This window comes from Canis lupus, chromosome 25 (genome assembly GCF_048164855.1).
Source record: "Canis lupus baileyi chromosome 25, mCanLup2.hap1, whole genome shotgun sequence".
Taxonomy (NCBI): domain Eukaryota; kingdom Metazoa; phylum Chordata; class Mammalia; order Carnivora; family Canidae; genus Canis; species Canis lupus.
Window position 1 is genome coordinate 45847383 of NC_132862.1, and position 13872 is coordinate 45861254.

At 41.6% G+C, this 13872-nt stretch overlaps 1 protein-coding gene across 28 annotated transcripts in view; it reads right to left on the reverse strand.

Moving 5' to 3' along the window:
* The window catches only part of MICAL3 (microtubule associated monooxygenase, calponin and LIM domain containing 3), a 218928-nt gene that overhangs the window by 72913 nt on the left and 132143 nt on the right, over positions 1-13872 (reverse strand). For all 28 annotated transcript variants that reach the window (XR_012017918.1, XR_012017919.1, XM_072799684.1 and 25 more), the window contains 3 exons: positions 13234-13420; positions 2319-2407; positions 1470-1557 (listed from right to left, as the gene is read on the reverse strand). Coding sequence is in view for 26 of the 28 variants with exons in the window: in XM_072799684.1 (XP_072655785.1) it covers positions 1470-1557; positions 2319-2407; positions 13234-13420 (364 nt within the window). In the remaining 2 variants the exon portion in view is untranslated. The remainder of the gene's footprint in view (positions 1-1469; positions 1558-2318; positions 2408-13233; positions 13421-13872) is intronic.

Sequence of the window (13872 nt, forward strand, 5' to 3'; positions counted from 1 at the left end):
CTGGGTCTCAGCCTCCAAATCACTGCCCTCTCTGGGCACATTCTCCCTTTCTCTTTTTTTTTTTTTTTTTTTAAGATTTTATGTATTCATGACAGAGAGAGAGAGAGAGAGGCGGAGACGCAGGCAGAGGGAGAAGCAGGCTCCCTGCAGGGAGCCTGATGTAGGACTTGATCCCAGATCCCGGGATTACACCTTGAGCCATAGGCAGGTGCTCAACCGCTGAGCCACCCACGCGTCCCCCTTTTCTCTAATTCTTAAGCACGGGAAAGAAGCAACCCTGAAAAATCGAAATTTGAAATTTGAAAATTTCAAATTTTTCTTTTGAAAGTGGAGTGGATAATTCTTCTCTTTTCCCATTATGGAACTTTTACTACCAATTCCTTCTCCATAGTTTCTAGCATTAGCTGATAATCTTTAGTTTTTTTATGGTAGCTTTTGTGAATTTGCAAATGGCTGCTTGAGATAGATCTACTGTGAAAGACAGAAAAAGTGTGAGAAACAGAAACATAGCCCTGTTGACTTATTCTCTCACCTACACAATGACCCTGGTTTGTACACAGTCTAGGGCTGCACTGAGGGTATTGAGAACACCCAACAGTTTGTGGACCTGGGGACACATCCCACAGGCTGGAGCAGAAACAGGCAATTTTAAGAAAAAAAAAAAAAAAAAAAACCTATAGTTTTTCACAACAAACCTAATGTCCATGAACCCATGAGCTAAAACCAGAGTAAATGTGTTTTTACAGGTACAGATAGAATCATTTACTTCCTGACACAGGAAATGGTTAGTGGAAATGGAACAAATTAGGGTTTGGTCCTCATTACAAGTTCAAATGCCCCAAAGTGATTAGGACAAGGCATGACCTTTAGTGGCTGCAGGTCAAATAGAAGAGCAGTGTTAGCTTATCTGGATACCTAAATAGGGAGTCAGATACAAGAAGTTCAAGTTTAAGTGATCATGAATCCAGATCATGGGGCCTTATTACAATTCTATGCTCTGTCAAAGGAATCTAAAACAAGGCGGCCCTGTGACTCTGGATTGTCACTTGGATCAGTGATAAAAGCAGCCAGTTCTGAATTCCTGTCTACCTGGATAATGTCTGGACCAACCACCTGGGTGTGTCTTACGAGCGTGGGTCAGCCCCAGGACTAGAGCAACAATACTTTGAGATTTTGAATAGACATTACTGAAGCTCAGGTGATACCGCTTACCAGATGGCACCCCTATTGGCTCACGGTCTGCCAGTGAAACTCCCCCCTGATTTGTACCAGCACCTCCGACAGGCCATAGAGAAAGGGGACTCCAAATGCAAGCAGCTGGCACATGAAAAAGGAGTCCAAAGGGTTTTGGGCCACTTGATGCCCAATCGAAGAAATGTTGCTTTGGAGGTGCTGGCTCATCCCCTTGGCCTTGTCACAGAGGCCGAGAGAGTGATGCACCACCCAGCCAAACAAGGAAGTGAGGCTACCTGGAGTTCTCTCAGCAGGGCTGGTGACAGCGCTGGCCCGTCCATTTGTGTCCACAGTGGGGCCATCCTGCAGGGGTTCTCTGGCCTCCTAGGAAAGTTCACAAGAAAAAGAAGAATGACTGACTGAAGCACTCAAATCTCAAAGGGCAATGGCACCTGCCTGGCTAGGCTGCTGCTCTCACCAGTCAATCTAGACTGTGAGAAACACACAGTATTTAAAAAACCAGGACATATATCATGGGGGAAATCACCAGGAGTCAAAATCTAGTTCCACTTTGGAATATCCTTCCTTTCCCCACAAGTCCCTCTCAAGGATGCCTGAGTTAGCCGGCATGTTGACAAAGTAACATCCTGTAGTGAAGGGAATACCTGGCTCACCTTGACAAAGAAAGGTGGAGGTGCCAGTTACTCTCATTAAGAAAAAAAAAAAAAGGTACTTAGATAAGTAATTCACAGAATAAAGAAAGTTAAAGGAATGAGTAAGCAGCAGATTATTTACAGCCAACCAAGTTCTTTTTCAGGGTGTCCTTCTCTAAGAAGGATGCTTATTTACAATGACTAAAGTCTTCTTTTATATAGAATAAGCAGAAGAGTCCACTAACATGGTCTCTCAAATCCGACTCGGGTGGTGGATGGAATAATACGTTAGTGAAATGCAACATCAAGATTATACTCAAAAAATTAGTTTCCTCCCCAATGGACTGTGACTGTCTCTTAGTCCCTTTCCCCACACAAGGAAGGCAACATAGTGGCTGGCCATTTAGTGTGCCAGGCTAACCATAGCCTCACCTGTCACCACACTAAAATGCACCTGCTGATTCTCCCCACTTACAGATGGATTACCATTACCTTTCCAGAGAGAGGAGCCACTGCTGGTCTCTTCCTCTGTGCAGAGCCAGAGAGTCGATAACAGTAGTGTGGTTTGCAGTAGAATTTACCTGTAGGCAGCAAGAGGCAGGGGAAAGAAAGTGAGCGAGACCCTTAATTCTGAACTTGACTCCCTGGTCTTAGCACACTCTTAAATATCTCCTGTAGTCACAGGGCACTGTCACTACTGCCCAGGCTTCTTGTCCAGGGAGGCCAAGCCCTCCCTATAAACTTCGATTTCAGCCCTCCTCTCCCCTTTGCCTGCAGGGGGAGGGGACTTTTTTTGGGTATGTGAAGACCATTGAGCCATCACCCAATCAGCGCCCAGAGCAAAGATGTGAAGCTTGCACAGCAGGGCCAGCAAACAAAGTGGCAGTGTGTGCAGAACAAAGATGTGGTCACATGGAAAGCTGGGACTAGCATTTCCGGGGAAACTAAGAATGAACATAAGCGCAGGGTGGAGGTATGGAGGCTGCAGGGGGTGGGGCAGCATTGAGCACTGGCTCTGACAGGACCCTCTCTGCTGCTCCCCTCTCCTGCAACCATCCACAAGCCAGCCTTGTAATCCCTTGTGGGTCAAGATCAGCATTAAAAAAACAATACAAAACTGGGCAGCCCCGGAGGCCCAGCGGTTTAGCACTGCCTTCTGCCGGAGTGTGATTTTGGAGACCCGGGATCGCGTCCCATGTCGGGCTCCCTGCACAGAGCCTGCTTCTCCCTCTGCCTGTCTCTCTCTCTCTCCCTCTCAATCTGTGTCATGAATAAATAAATAAAATCTTTAAAAAAAAAATCTTCAAAAAACTAATAAAAAAAACCACAATACAAAGCCAAACCAAAAAATCCTGCAATGGACTATGATTAGAATGAAGCAGAATAAAATGCATTAAAGTACATTGTGGCATCATCAGAGTTAAGTGTTAGTCCTTATAGCTCTTGATTGTTGTCTGTCTTCATGTGTTTACTGAGTCCTAACGTAACATGTATTTTCTTTTGCAAGTGTGGTCCAAAGTTTGAAAAACAAGACCCTGGCTTTTTCCATGACACTGGTAGTGGGAGTAAGCCACAAAGGATCACTTTTTCTGGCTCTTTCCTTACTCCCACTTTAAAGAGCCAAGGCTTTTGAAAATTAAAGGAAAGACCCTATCATAGAAACTACCAAAACAGGAGTAATCCCACTCATCCTTTTCATTTGCAGAGGGTACTCCTTTGACAAATGAACTTTCCCGATCTCAAAGTTAAAATAAGAGAACCTAACCAGAAAACCAATAAAAAAAGGTCAATGAAAACTATGGGCTGGCTTTTTGAAAAGATAAACAAAACTGACAGACCTTTACCATACTAATTTAGAAAAACAGAAGGCTCAAATAAATAAAATCAGAAATGAAAGAGGAGACTTTCAATGGATACCACAGAAATACAAAGGATCATGAGAATCTGCTAGGTATAATTACACACCAACAAGCTGGATAACCTAGAAGAAATGAATAGAGTCCCAAAAACATACTACATACCAAGACTGAATCATGAATACAGAGAAAGTCTTAACAGACTAATATTGGGTAAAGAGAGTGAATCGATAATCAAAACTCTCCCCAAACAGTAAAGTCCAGGATCAGATGGCTTCACTGGTGAATTCTACCAAATATTTCAAGAAGAATTAACAGCAATCCTTTTCAAAATCTTCCAATACTCTAAACAGGATGGAATATTCCCAAACTTATCTTACAAGGCCAGCATTACCCTGATACCACAGACAGATAAGGACATGACAAGAAAATTACAGACCAATATCCCTGAGGAACACAGATGCAAACATTCTCAAGAAACTATCAGCAAACCCAGTTCAACAGCACATTAAAATGGTCATTCACCACAATAAAGTGGAATTTATCCCTGGGATACAAGGATGTTTCAAGATACACAAATCAATAAACATGATATACCACATCAAGAGAATGAAGATCAGGATCACATGATCTCAACAGAGGCAGAAAAAGCATTTGACAAAGTGTAACATCCTTTCATAATAAAAACACTCAACAGACAGGATTACAGAAGTAACATACCCTAGTACAAGAAACACTGTATACAACAAAGATGAAAGGTCGAGACCTTTTCCTCTCACATGAGGAAGACAAGTGTGCCCACTCTCACCGTGCCCATTCAGCAAAGTGCTAGCAGTTCCAGCCGGAGCAATCACGTAAGAGAAGGAAATAAAGGGTATCCAAATAAGAAAGGAAGGAATAAAGTTGCCTTTGTTGGAAGATGATTATGATCTCACATACAGAAAATCCTAGACTAGACTCCACTGAAATACCACCAGAACTAATCAATACATTTGGTAAAATTGCAGGATTCAAAATAAATACATAGAAAGAAATTGTTTCTATACATTAACAACAAAAAAATCTGAAAAAGTAAAGAAAACAATTCCTTTCACAGTAGCATCAAAAAAATAAAAGACGGGCAGCCCGGGTGGCTCAGCGGTTTAGCGCCGCCTTCAGCCCAGGGCATGATCCTGGAGACCCAGGATTGAGTCCCATGTCAGGCTGCCTGCATGGAACCTGCTTCTCCCTCTGCCTGTGTCTCTGCCTCTCTCTCTGTGTCTCTCATGAATAAATAAATAAAATCTTAAAAAAAAAAAAAAGACTTAGGAATAAATGTAATCAAGGCAGTAAGAGATCAACACAGTGAAAACTATAAGAGCTTGATTAACTGAAAAAGATACAAATGGAAAGATATCCATGTTCATGGATCAGAAGAATTAATATTGTCAAAATGTCCATGTTACCCAAAACCACTGATAGATTCAATGCAATTTTTATCAAAATTTCAGTGGCATTTTTCACAGAAATAGAAAAAAATAATCCTACTTTTTTTTTTAAAAAGATTTTAAAATGGCAGATGCTCAACCGCTGAGCCACCCAGGCATCCCCTAATTCTAAAATTTGTATGGAGCTACAAAGACCCTGAATAGCTAAGGCAATAACTGAGAAAGAACAACAAAGCCAGAGGCATCATCCTTCCCAATTTCAAACTACATCACAAAGCTATAGTAATCAGCATAGTACATGGCACTGGCATGAAAACAGACACACAGACCAATGAATACTCAAAAATAAACCCCACATATACAGGCAACTAATATCTGAGAAGGGAGCCAAGCATACTTAATGAGGAAAGGATGGTCTCTTCAATAAACAATGTTGGGAAAATGGATAACCACATGAAGAAGAACGGAATTGGACCTCTATCTTACACCGCTCACAAAATGAACTTGAAATGGATTAGAGATTTAAGTCTAAGGCTTTAAACCACAAAACTTTTCCATAAGAAAATAGGGGAAAAGCTCCTTGACATTGGTCTCTGCAGTGATTTCCTAGATATGATAGCACAAGCACAAGCAACAAAAGTACAAAGTCAACAAAATGAAAGGCAATATTCTCCCTACAGGAAGGAAGAAAACACTTACAAATCATATATATGACAAGAGGTTAATATCCAAATATGTAAAGAACTCATAGAACTCAATAGCAAAAAAACTCCTAACAACCTGATTTAAGAAATGGGCAGAACCAAAGAGACAGTTTTCCAAAAAAGTCATACAATGTCCAGCAGGTAGATGAAAAGGTGGCTCAACATTACTAGTCATTAGGGAAATGCAAATCAAACCCATAGGATATCCCCTCACACCAGTTATAACGGCTGTGATCAAAAAAATAAAAGTGAAGTGTTGGTGAAGGGGTGGAGAAAAGGGAACCCTAATGAATAGCTGCTATGGAAAACATGGAGGTTCTCTGCGATCCAGGATTCCACTTCTGGTTATACATTCAAAGAAACTGAAAATCAGGATCTTGTAGTTACCTGCATTTCCATGTTCATTGCAGCATTACAACAGCCAAAATATAGAAACAACCTTAAGTGTCTGTCAATGAATGAATGGATAAAAAAAGATACACAAGAAAATATTATTCAGCTATGAGAAAGAAGGAAATCCTGCCATTCATAATAACTTGGATGGACCTTAAATGCACAATGCTAAGTGAGTAAGTCAGACAATGAAAGACAAACACTATATGATCTCACTTATATGTAGCATCTAAAGAAGACAAACTCAGAGAAACAGAGAGAAGAATGGTGGTTTCCAGGGGTTAAGGGATGGGGAACATGACAAGGTAGGTACAAACTACCTTGTTTTAAGTTTTAAGATTAATAAGCCTGGGGTTCTGATGTACAGAGTGGTGGTTATATAGCTAATCATACTGTATTATACACTAGAATGTTGCTAAGAAAATGAACCTTAAAAGTTCTCACTGCTGGGGTACCTGGGTGGCTCAGTCAGTTGGGCATCTGACTTTCAATTTTGGCTCGGGTTGTGATCTCAGAGTCATGAAACTGAGTTGTGTATTGGGCTCTGCGCTCAGCAGGGAGTCTGCTTAAGATTCTTTCCCTCTCTCCCTGCCCCTCCTCCCAATTTGCAGGTGTACATGCGTACTTTCTCTTTCAAATAAACAAAATATTAAAAAAAAAGAAAAAATTCTCACCACAAAAGAGAATTAGTAACTATGTGACATGATGGATGATGGTAATCATGTTACAGTTTATAAAAGTATGAATCAACACACTATATACCTTAAACTTACATAATGTTATGTATCAATTATATCTCAGTAAAGATAGGGGAAAAAGGGGAAGGATGAAAGAGTCAACAGAAATAAAGATGAGATGGCCTTCTTTCTTTTTTCCTCTTTATCTGGTGCTCTGATTACTCCATCTTTCCTCGTTTCCTTCAAAGTAACGGACTTCCATCTTCTTTTACCTATACCCTGCCTCCCAACACTGACTAAATCTTTAGAAAAATATAGTTTATGGACTTTCATAATTTCAAATAATATTCATATACATAGTATATTTTCTGAAGTAGAATTTCCCACTAGTTATGGGTGCTTAACTAGAACTCAGAGACACTACATCTATTGTCAGGAACACTGACAGCCAAAGGACCATCAGTCTCACTGCTTATTTCTCTGAGGGGAGTTGAATCATGTTTTTTTTTTCTTTTTTTTTTCCAGCTTGGACACAATCTCTTTTTACAATCTGTAATAAACCATTTCACTTTTGTGAATCTTTTTGAAGATTTCTTTATTAGAGAGAGAAAGAGAGCGAGAGAGCGAGCATAGGTAGGGGGAAGGCAGAGGGAAAAGCAGACTCCCCACTGAGCAGAGAGCCTGATGTCAGGCTCGATCCCAGGACCCTGAGATCAGGACCTGAGCTGGAAGCAGATGCTTAATTGACTGAGCCACCCAGGTGCCCCTCACTTTTGTGAATTTTGGCTAAGATAAAATGTAATTAGGGCAAGACAAAATTTATTAGTACTTGGATCATATACGACTTTTTTGTCTGTTTTAGATCTTATGCTTTAAAGAATGCTCCTTCCTCCTCCATGTGATTCTGATGGGCTATCATCCACGTGGCCTAACATTATTCACCACAGGAATAAATATATGACCCATATAATCCAATCAGACTATCTTCTTTCCTTCCAGCCCACTCCAGGATACAGCATGTGGCTAAGTCAGGTTCATCAGAGCCATTTTGAGGGATGCTCAGGGATAGTGAGACAGAAGGGGCAGCTATTGAGAAGGAAGATATAAATCTAATGCTTCAATTTTAATCTGACTTAGTTACTTATAACCAAGTCCTGTTTTATTATAGAATCTGAAAATTATAGTTACAGTTACTCTCACTCCTTTCTTCTGTTTTTTTCTTTTTTTCCCTGTGTTAGTTCGATTTTTCTAGTCAAATAGAATCCTAGATTTTAAAATATAACTCAATAAACTAAGCTCCAGGGAATCCTCATTGAATTCTGCTATGGTATCCTAAATTAATAAAGAAAAGAGGTTTAGGTTTCAAAGCAAGTCCCACAAACCTAACCGACTGGTAATTTTCAAGAGAATTCCAGAAAATTGTTTTCTTTAAAAATGCAGTATAATGTGACGGAAGGAACATTGAGCATTGAAGTCAGATCTCAGTTTAAATACTGTCTCAACCACTCAATGGCTATGTGAACTATTTAGCATTTCGAAACACGTTTCTTCCTGTAGAATATGAAGACAATATTCTTAGGGTAAATGAGAGATCACATTATGTGTTGCATGTACTCAATTAACGTTGTATCTCCTCAAATCCCTTCCCAAACTCAACTTGATGGTATTTTTTGCTTCTTAGATCAATAACAAAAAGAGTTAATTTTTATTTAACATTTACCATGTGCTAGATGTTATCATAAGTATTAGAACATCTACCAACTCATTTAATCCTCAGGGCTCAATGAGGTAGGCATTGTTACTATCCACCTTTTCTCAGGTGAGGTACAGAAGGGTTAAGCAATCTGCCCACAATGTCCCCTATTCAGCAAATCTCACAGAGGATTTGAACCTAGGAAGCTTGGCACCAAAGTCTATACCTTTAGTCGCCACACTAGGATGCCTATTTCAGTTAGTGAATACAGCCATGCTAATGTTATAAACTAACCACAAATTATGGTTGATTCTCTCAAGCAATGATTTTAGATGGTCTAAACAAATTAAATCTTGATAATTAAATATGGGAGTAACTGGAAAAAGAAATTAGAGAAAACAAATGGCTAAAGGGCAAGCTTAAGGCATAATGGACCATATACTCATTCAACAGCTTACTGAATTGCCATCAGTGTACAGGTACTAATCTAAACACTGAGAATGTTCCAGTCAAGAAGACAGACTAGTCTCTGTTTGGATAGAGCAGACAATGTGTGAGTAGGTATCAGACAGTGATGAGTACTGCAGGTCAGGAGTCTGCAAATGCTTCTCTGAGGAGGGAATATGTGAGCAAAGACATGAATCACAAGAAGCCCACCTTGTGAAGATGAGGGGGAAGTGCATTCCAGCACTACGGTAGCAGCAGCCTAATGAGGTTTATGAAATGGAAAGAAACCAGTGTGGCAGGAGTACAGTGAGCTGGGGACAGCTGACAGCAGAGAGGAAATGTAGGCTGGGGTAGACCTGCGAAGCTCTCAGCCTAAGCAGGTTCTATCTGTACTGCAGCAGGCAGTAAGGGTACGAAGCAGGAGCTGGAAAGATCTGATTTACATCTTTTAAGATCCCTTGGTTGCTTTGTGGAAGTACACTGTGGCGGCAATGGTGGAGGAGGCCGGGGGAAGATGCGGAGGGTGGTCAGGGTGCTACTCGCAAAGAAGGAGCAGTGGACTATTTCAGGCATGCCCCTACCCAAGGTGGCCCTTCCCAGACCACCTTAGTAGGTAGTGTGTTTTCTCTCCTTGAGATGACAGGGAAAGACTTGACATACTGTTTGATTTAGAGTCCTTGTTGTAAGAGTTGGCAGCAGTTGAAAATAAGCTAGTTATTTGGCAAGAGAAAAAGTAGCTTAGTTTTGGGGTAGACTGCATCCTTTTAAAAGAGCTGGTGGGAAGACTCATCAAGGAAAAGGCTAAAACATGGATATTTCTCTGAAGCGTAATATTCTCAGTTTGCCAGTGTGGAGCTGACACGGGTCCAGAGCCACTAATCCCATGATGTCTGATCTGGAAGGGATCCCAGAGGTCATTTAGTGCAAATCAGGACTTAACTAGTTTTGTGTGAACTTGAACAAGCAACTTAGAACTTCTCTGAATTCGCTTTCTTGATTTGTAAGACTGCAATAATAAAACTAGTTACCGTACAGGGTTGTTGTGAGGATGGAAGGATGGTATGTGTGAAAGGGTCCAGCACAGTGCCTGGGTTACTTCTTTTCTCTTACAAAGAGGTATGACTTCCTCGTCTTTTTCTTATCTGAGGCCTTTCAGTTAGATCTAAGTCACACAGTAATGTGGATGAAGAACATGCTAAAACCTCATTCAGGATTCCTAAAATTCCACTCTTCTCTCAGGTTCACCTGTCCTTTGAGGAGGGGCGGAATTGAGGAAAAGGTCATTTGGTTAGAATTTGGGTAGCCGGCTTAGATCACTGTTCTCCCTGCCCCAGTGTCAACAACAATGCACCCAACCAGACTGGCCCGCCTTGTCTGCTCCCAAAGTCATTCCCTTGTCTGTCATGCCATCTCTTCCTTCACTGAAGACATTTCATGCCTCTCTCTCAGCGTCTCACCTGAAGTCAGTTAAGTCACGCCTAAAAACTGGGAAGCTTCCTTGATTTCTTCCTTTTCTGAAGGAGGGGCAGACTCTTCACTGTCTGTTGTTCCTCCATGTGCCCCTGTCTTACCATGCCCATCAGAATGTAAGCTCCTTGAGGAACATTTTCTATTTTGTTTGTATCCTCAAGAGAACGTAGCAAAGATAAGTATACAATCTATGGGCAAAAATACTTGTGGATCTACTGGCTGGACCTTGAGGGATCTTTCCAGGCAGATGGCTGGAACTTGAGGGATCTTCTTTCCAGGCAGACTTCAGTAAAAGGCTAACTAAAATAACCCGAGCATTACGGTCAGTTAAAAGACCCTCTGTGGTCTCCATCTGCCAACCCCTATCCTTGGCAATCAAAAGCATTACTGAAAGAGCAGGTGTGTGGCAATGGTGCAAAAGAAAACTTGATATCTAAGAATGCAATTTTGTTTAAAATACATATATATATTATTTTATCTAGACAACCATCTTTTTTTTTTTTCCTTAAAAGATTTTATTTATTTATTCATGAGAGACAGAGAGAGAGAGGCAGAGACACAAGCAGAGGGAGAAGCCCGATGTGGAATTCGATTCTGGATCCTGGGATCACACTCAGAGCCAAAAGCAGACGCTCAACTACTGAGCCACCCAGGTGCTCCTAGACAACTGTCTTAACTTCCCTCAGTGGGTGGTGCTTTTTACTACAGTTACAAAAGGCAGGTACCATAACGGTTAAGAGCAAGAGCATTTCTCAGTTCATCACTTGGGCTTCTTTGTTGCTACTTCTGACAGAGTTGCCTATTAATTCATTATTAGCAGAGCTGGGATGACTGAAGTGAGTATTTCCTAACCACATGGTGTCCCTCTCCTACGTGACATGATTTTACCATCTCCTCAGTCAAAAATTACCTACCACTCTGGGAAACGAACTAGGGGTGGTAGAAGGGGAGGAGGGCGGGGGGTGGGAGTGATTGGGTGATGGGCACTGGGGTTATTCTGTATGTTGGTAAATTGAACACCAATAAAAAAAAAAAAAAATTACCTACCAGTGTAGTCATGCACATACAATACTGTGATTTATAAGACATGTGTATCAGAAAACCAAATATATTTCTCATATATATTTGATCTAGGTCCACAGTTCCGGACTCCACTCCAAACCCTTGAGTTCTCTAGATAAATGTATCTTTTGTTGTAATAATTAAGGTGACTGTTAGACCCTGCCCAAGGGCAGAGGCTGGTTGCCAAGGGAACCAACAGTGTGATTAGAAGGTACCCTCCAACTCCCCAAGGGAGAGGGCTGGAGATTCAATCAAACAATGGTCAATGACTCGGTGGAGCATGAGTCTGCAATGAAGCCTCCATAAAAACCCAAGAGGATGGGGTTTGGGAAACTCCCATGTTAGTGAACATGTAGAGATGCAAGGTAAACAGAGCCCCTGGAGAGATACCTCATGGAAGCTCTATGCCCTTTCCCCAGACCTTGCCCTAGGTATCTCTTCACATGGCTGTTGATTTGTAGCTCTTATCATATTTTTTAGTAAACTGGTAAACCTAAGTGCTTTCCTGAGTTATGTGAGCTGCTCTAGCAAATGAAAGAACCCAAGGAAGAAGCTGTCAGAACCTCCAATCTGCACCTGGTGGGTCAGAAGCACAAGGAACAGCTTGGGGCTTGTTGTGGCTGGTGTCTACGGTGGGGGGTGAGGGGTAGTCTTACAGGCCTGAGCCCTTCAGCTGTGGAATCTGATGGTATCTCTGGGTCGAGTAGATAGTGTCAGAATTGAGTTGAATTCTCATATACCCTGTTGGTGTCAAGAGAATTGCTTGATGTTCTGGAGATGAGGGGGGCAAGGGACCCTCTCCACTCCTAAAATGGAATTGGGTCCGAGAATCCAAAAAGAGGGTACATAATGCCACCTCTGTGACAATTCCGATTAATCTAGGTCTTTTCATTACTTTTGAATCAGTAAGACTGAACTTCTCATGAGGTTCCTTCAGCACTCCACAGGAATGAGTACAGTCATCATCTATGTCTTTGGTGACCTTCTCAATTAAAGTGTTTTCAAATAAATGGTAGGCATGCCAGCCTGCCTCTGTCTATCAGGTTCTGTCATCTATTTGCATAATGCTCCACCTTCTGCTCCATTAAGGTCTTCCTATCATAAAAACAATACATGTCACCAAAGGCCAGAATACTGCCCTAATGAGCTCTCCATTCATCAGAGAGATGCTGATGCTACAAAGAGGTGGGCATAATTTGGTCATCCTCCAGAAACAAAAGTCTGAGAACCCAGGGAGCATGAAATCTAGTTTCAGTTTGCTGTCATTTACTTGTGGCAAGAGATAGGACTTCTAAAGGCCCATCCATGATTTCCCTTTCTCTAAAGTAAAGACAAAAAAAGCCTCATCCTCTTTGTGTCCCTTTTATTTTAAGATCCCACCCTGAGGTAAGAAACAAGTGTCTATGAAGCCAGGGAAGTGATTTAGGTAAACACATGCCATTCTCATTACCACGAGTGCTGAGTAATGCTATGCTACAGTCTGGTGACTTTAGGGAAATATTTATAAGAGTCTCAGAGAAAAACAAAGAGTAGAGGGAGGTGGATGGGAAGGGTTAGGCGAGGCAGAAAAAAAATGTATATATAGAAACGCAGTAAGAGGCCCTACTATCAGCTCACATGGAAAACAGTGTCCCTAGGTCCAGTTTCTAAGTATGGCCTCAAGTGCAAAGAGACTCACCGTCCTCAATGTCATAGGCATAGGCCGAGAGGCGCAGGGTGGTGGCGCAGTACTCGCACTTGAAGCAGCTCCGATGGAAGAACTTGCCCTCAGCACTCAGCCTTTCCATCACGTAGACCCGCTTCCGGCAGAAATAGCACGTGTCGCTGCCTCCTAAGTTCTGTGGGAACTCCTTCTTTATCGAGCCCTGTAATGGGGGACGGTGGGAAGCATGTCAGGGCAACACTTTTCAGACTTACCTCCAGGAGGTGCACGACCCTCACTATACGTGAAACTAGCCCTCACTAAGTGATTTTGCTTTGAGACAGACTAAGATGGCTCACTTTGCTACTTGCTCTCCTAAAAAACAATGGCACCAGTGCAGTGACTGTCACGTGTGCCCTCTATACAGCAATCAGCATGAGCTGGATTCTGAATCGATGTTAATCAATAGTCAAGAGGAAACCCCGGTGGTTTTACAGAATTTCACAACAATCAAACTAAATTAGTTTGACAGAATTGTTTTGAAGGTAGCATAAAAAATACCTATTCAGGGTTCACATGGTTCTACACAGATATGGGTCCCCTGGACTCTAAAGCAATCACTTTTAGAGATACTAAGTATGTTTTTCCACACAACATTCTAAACAACCATTCAGT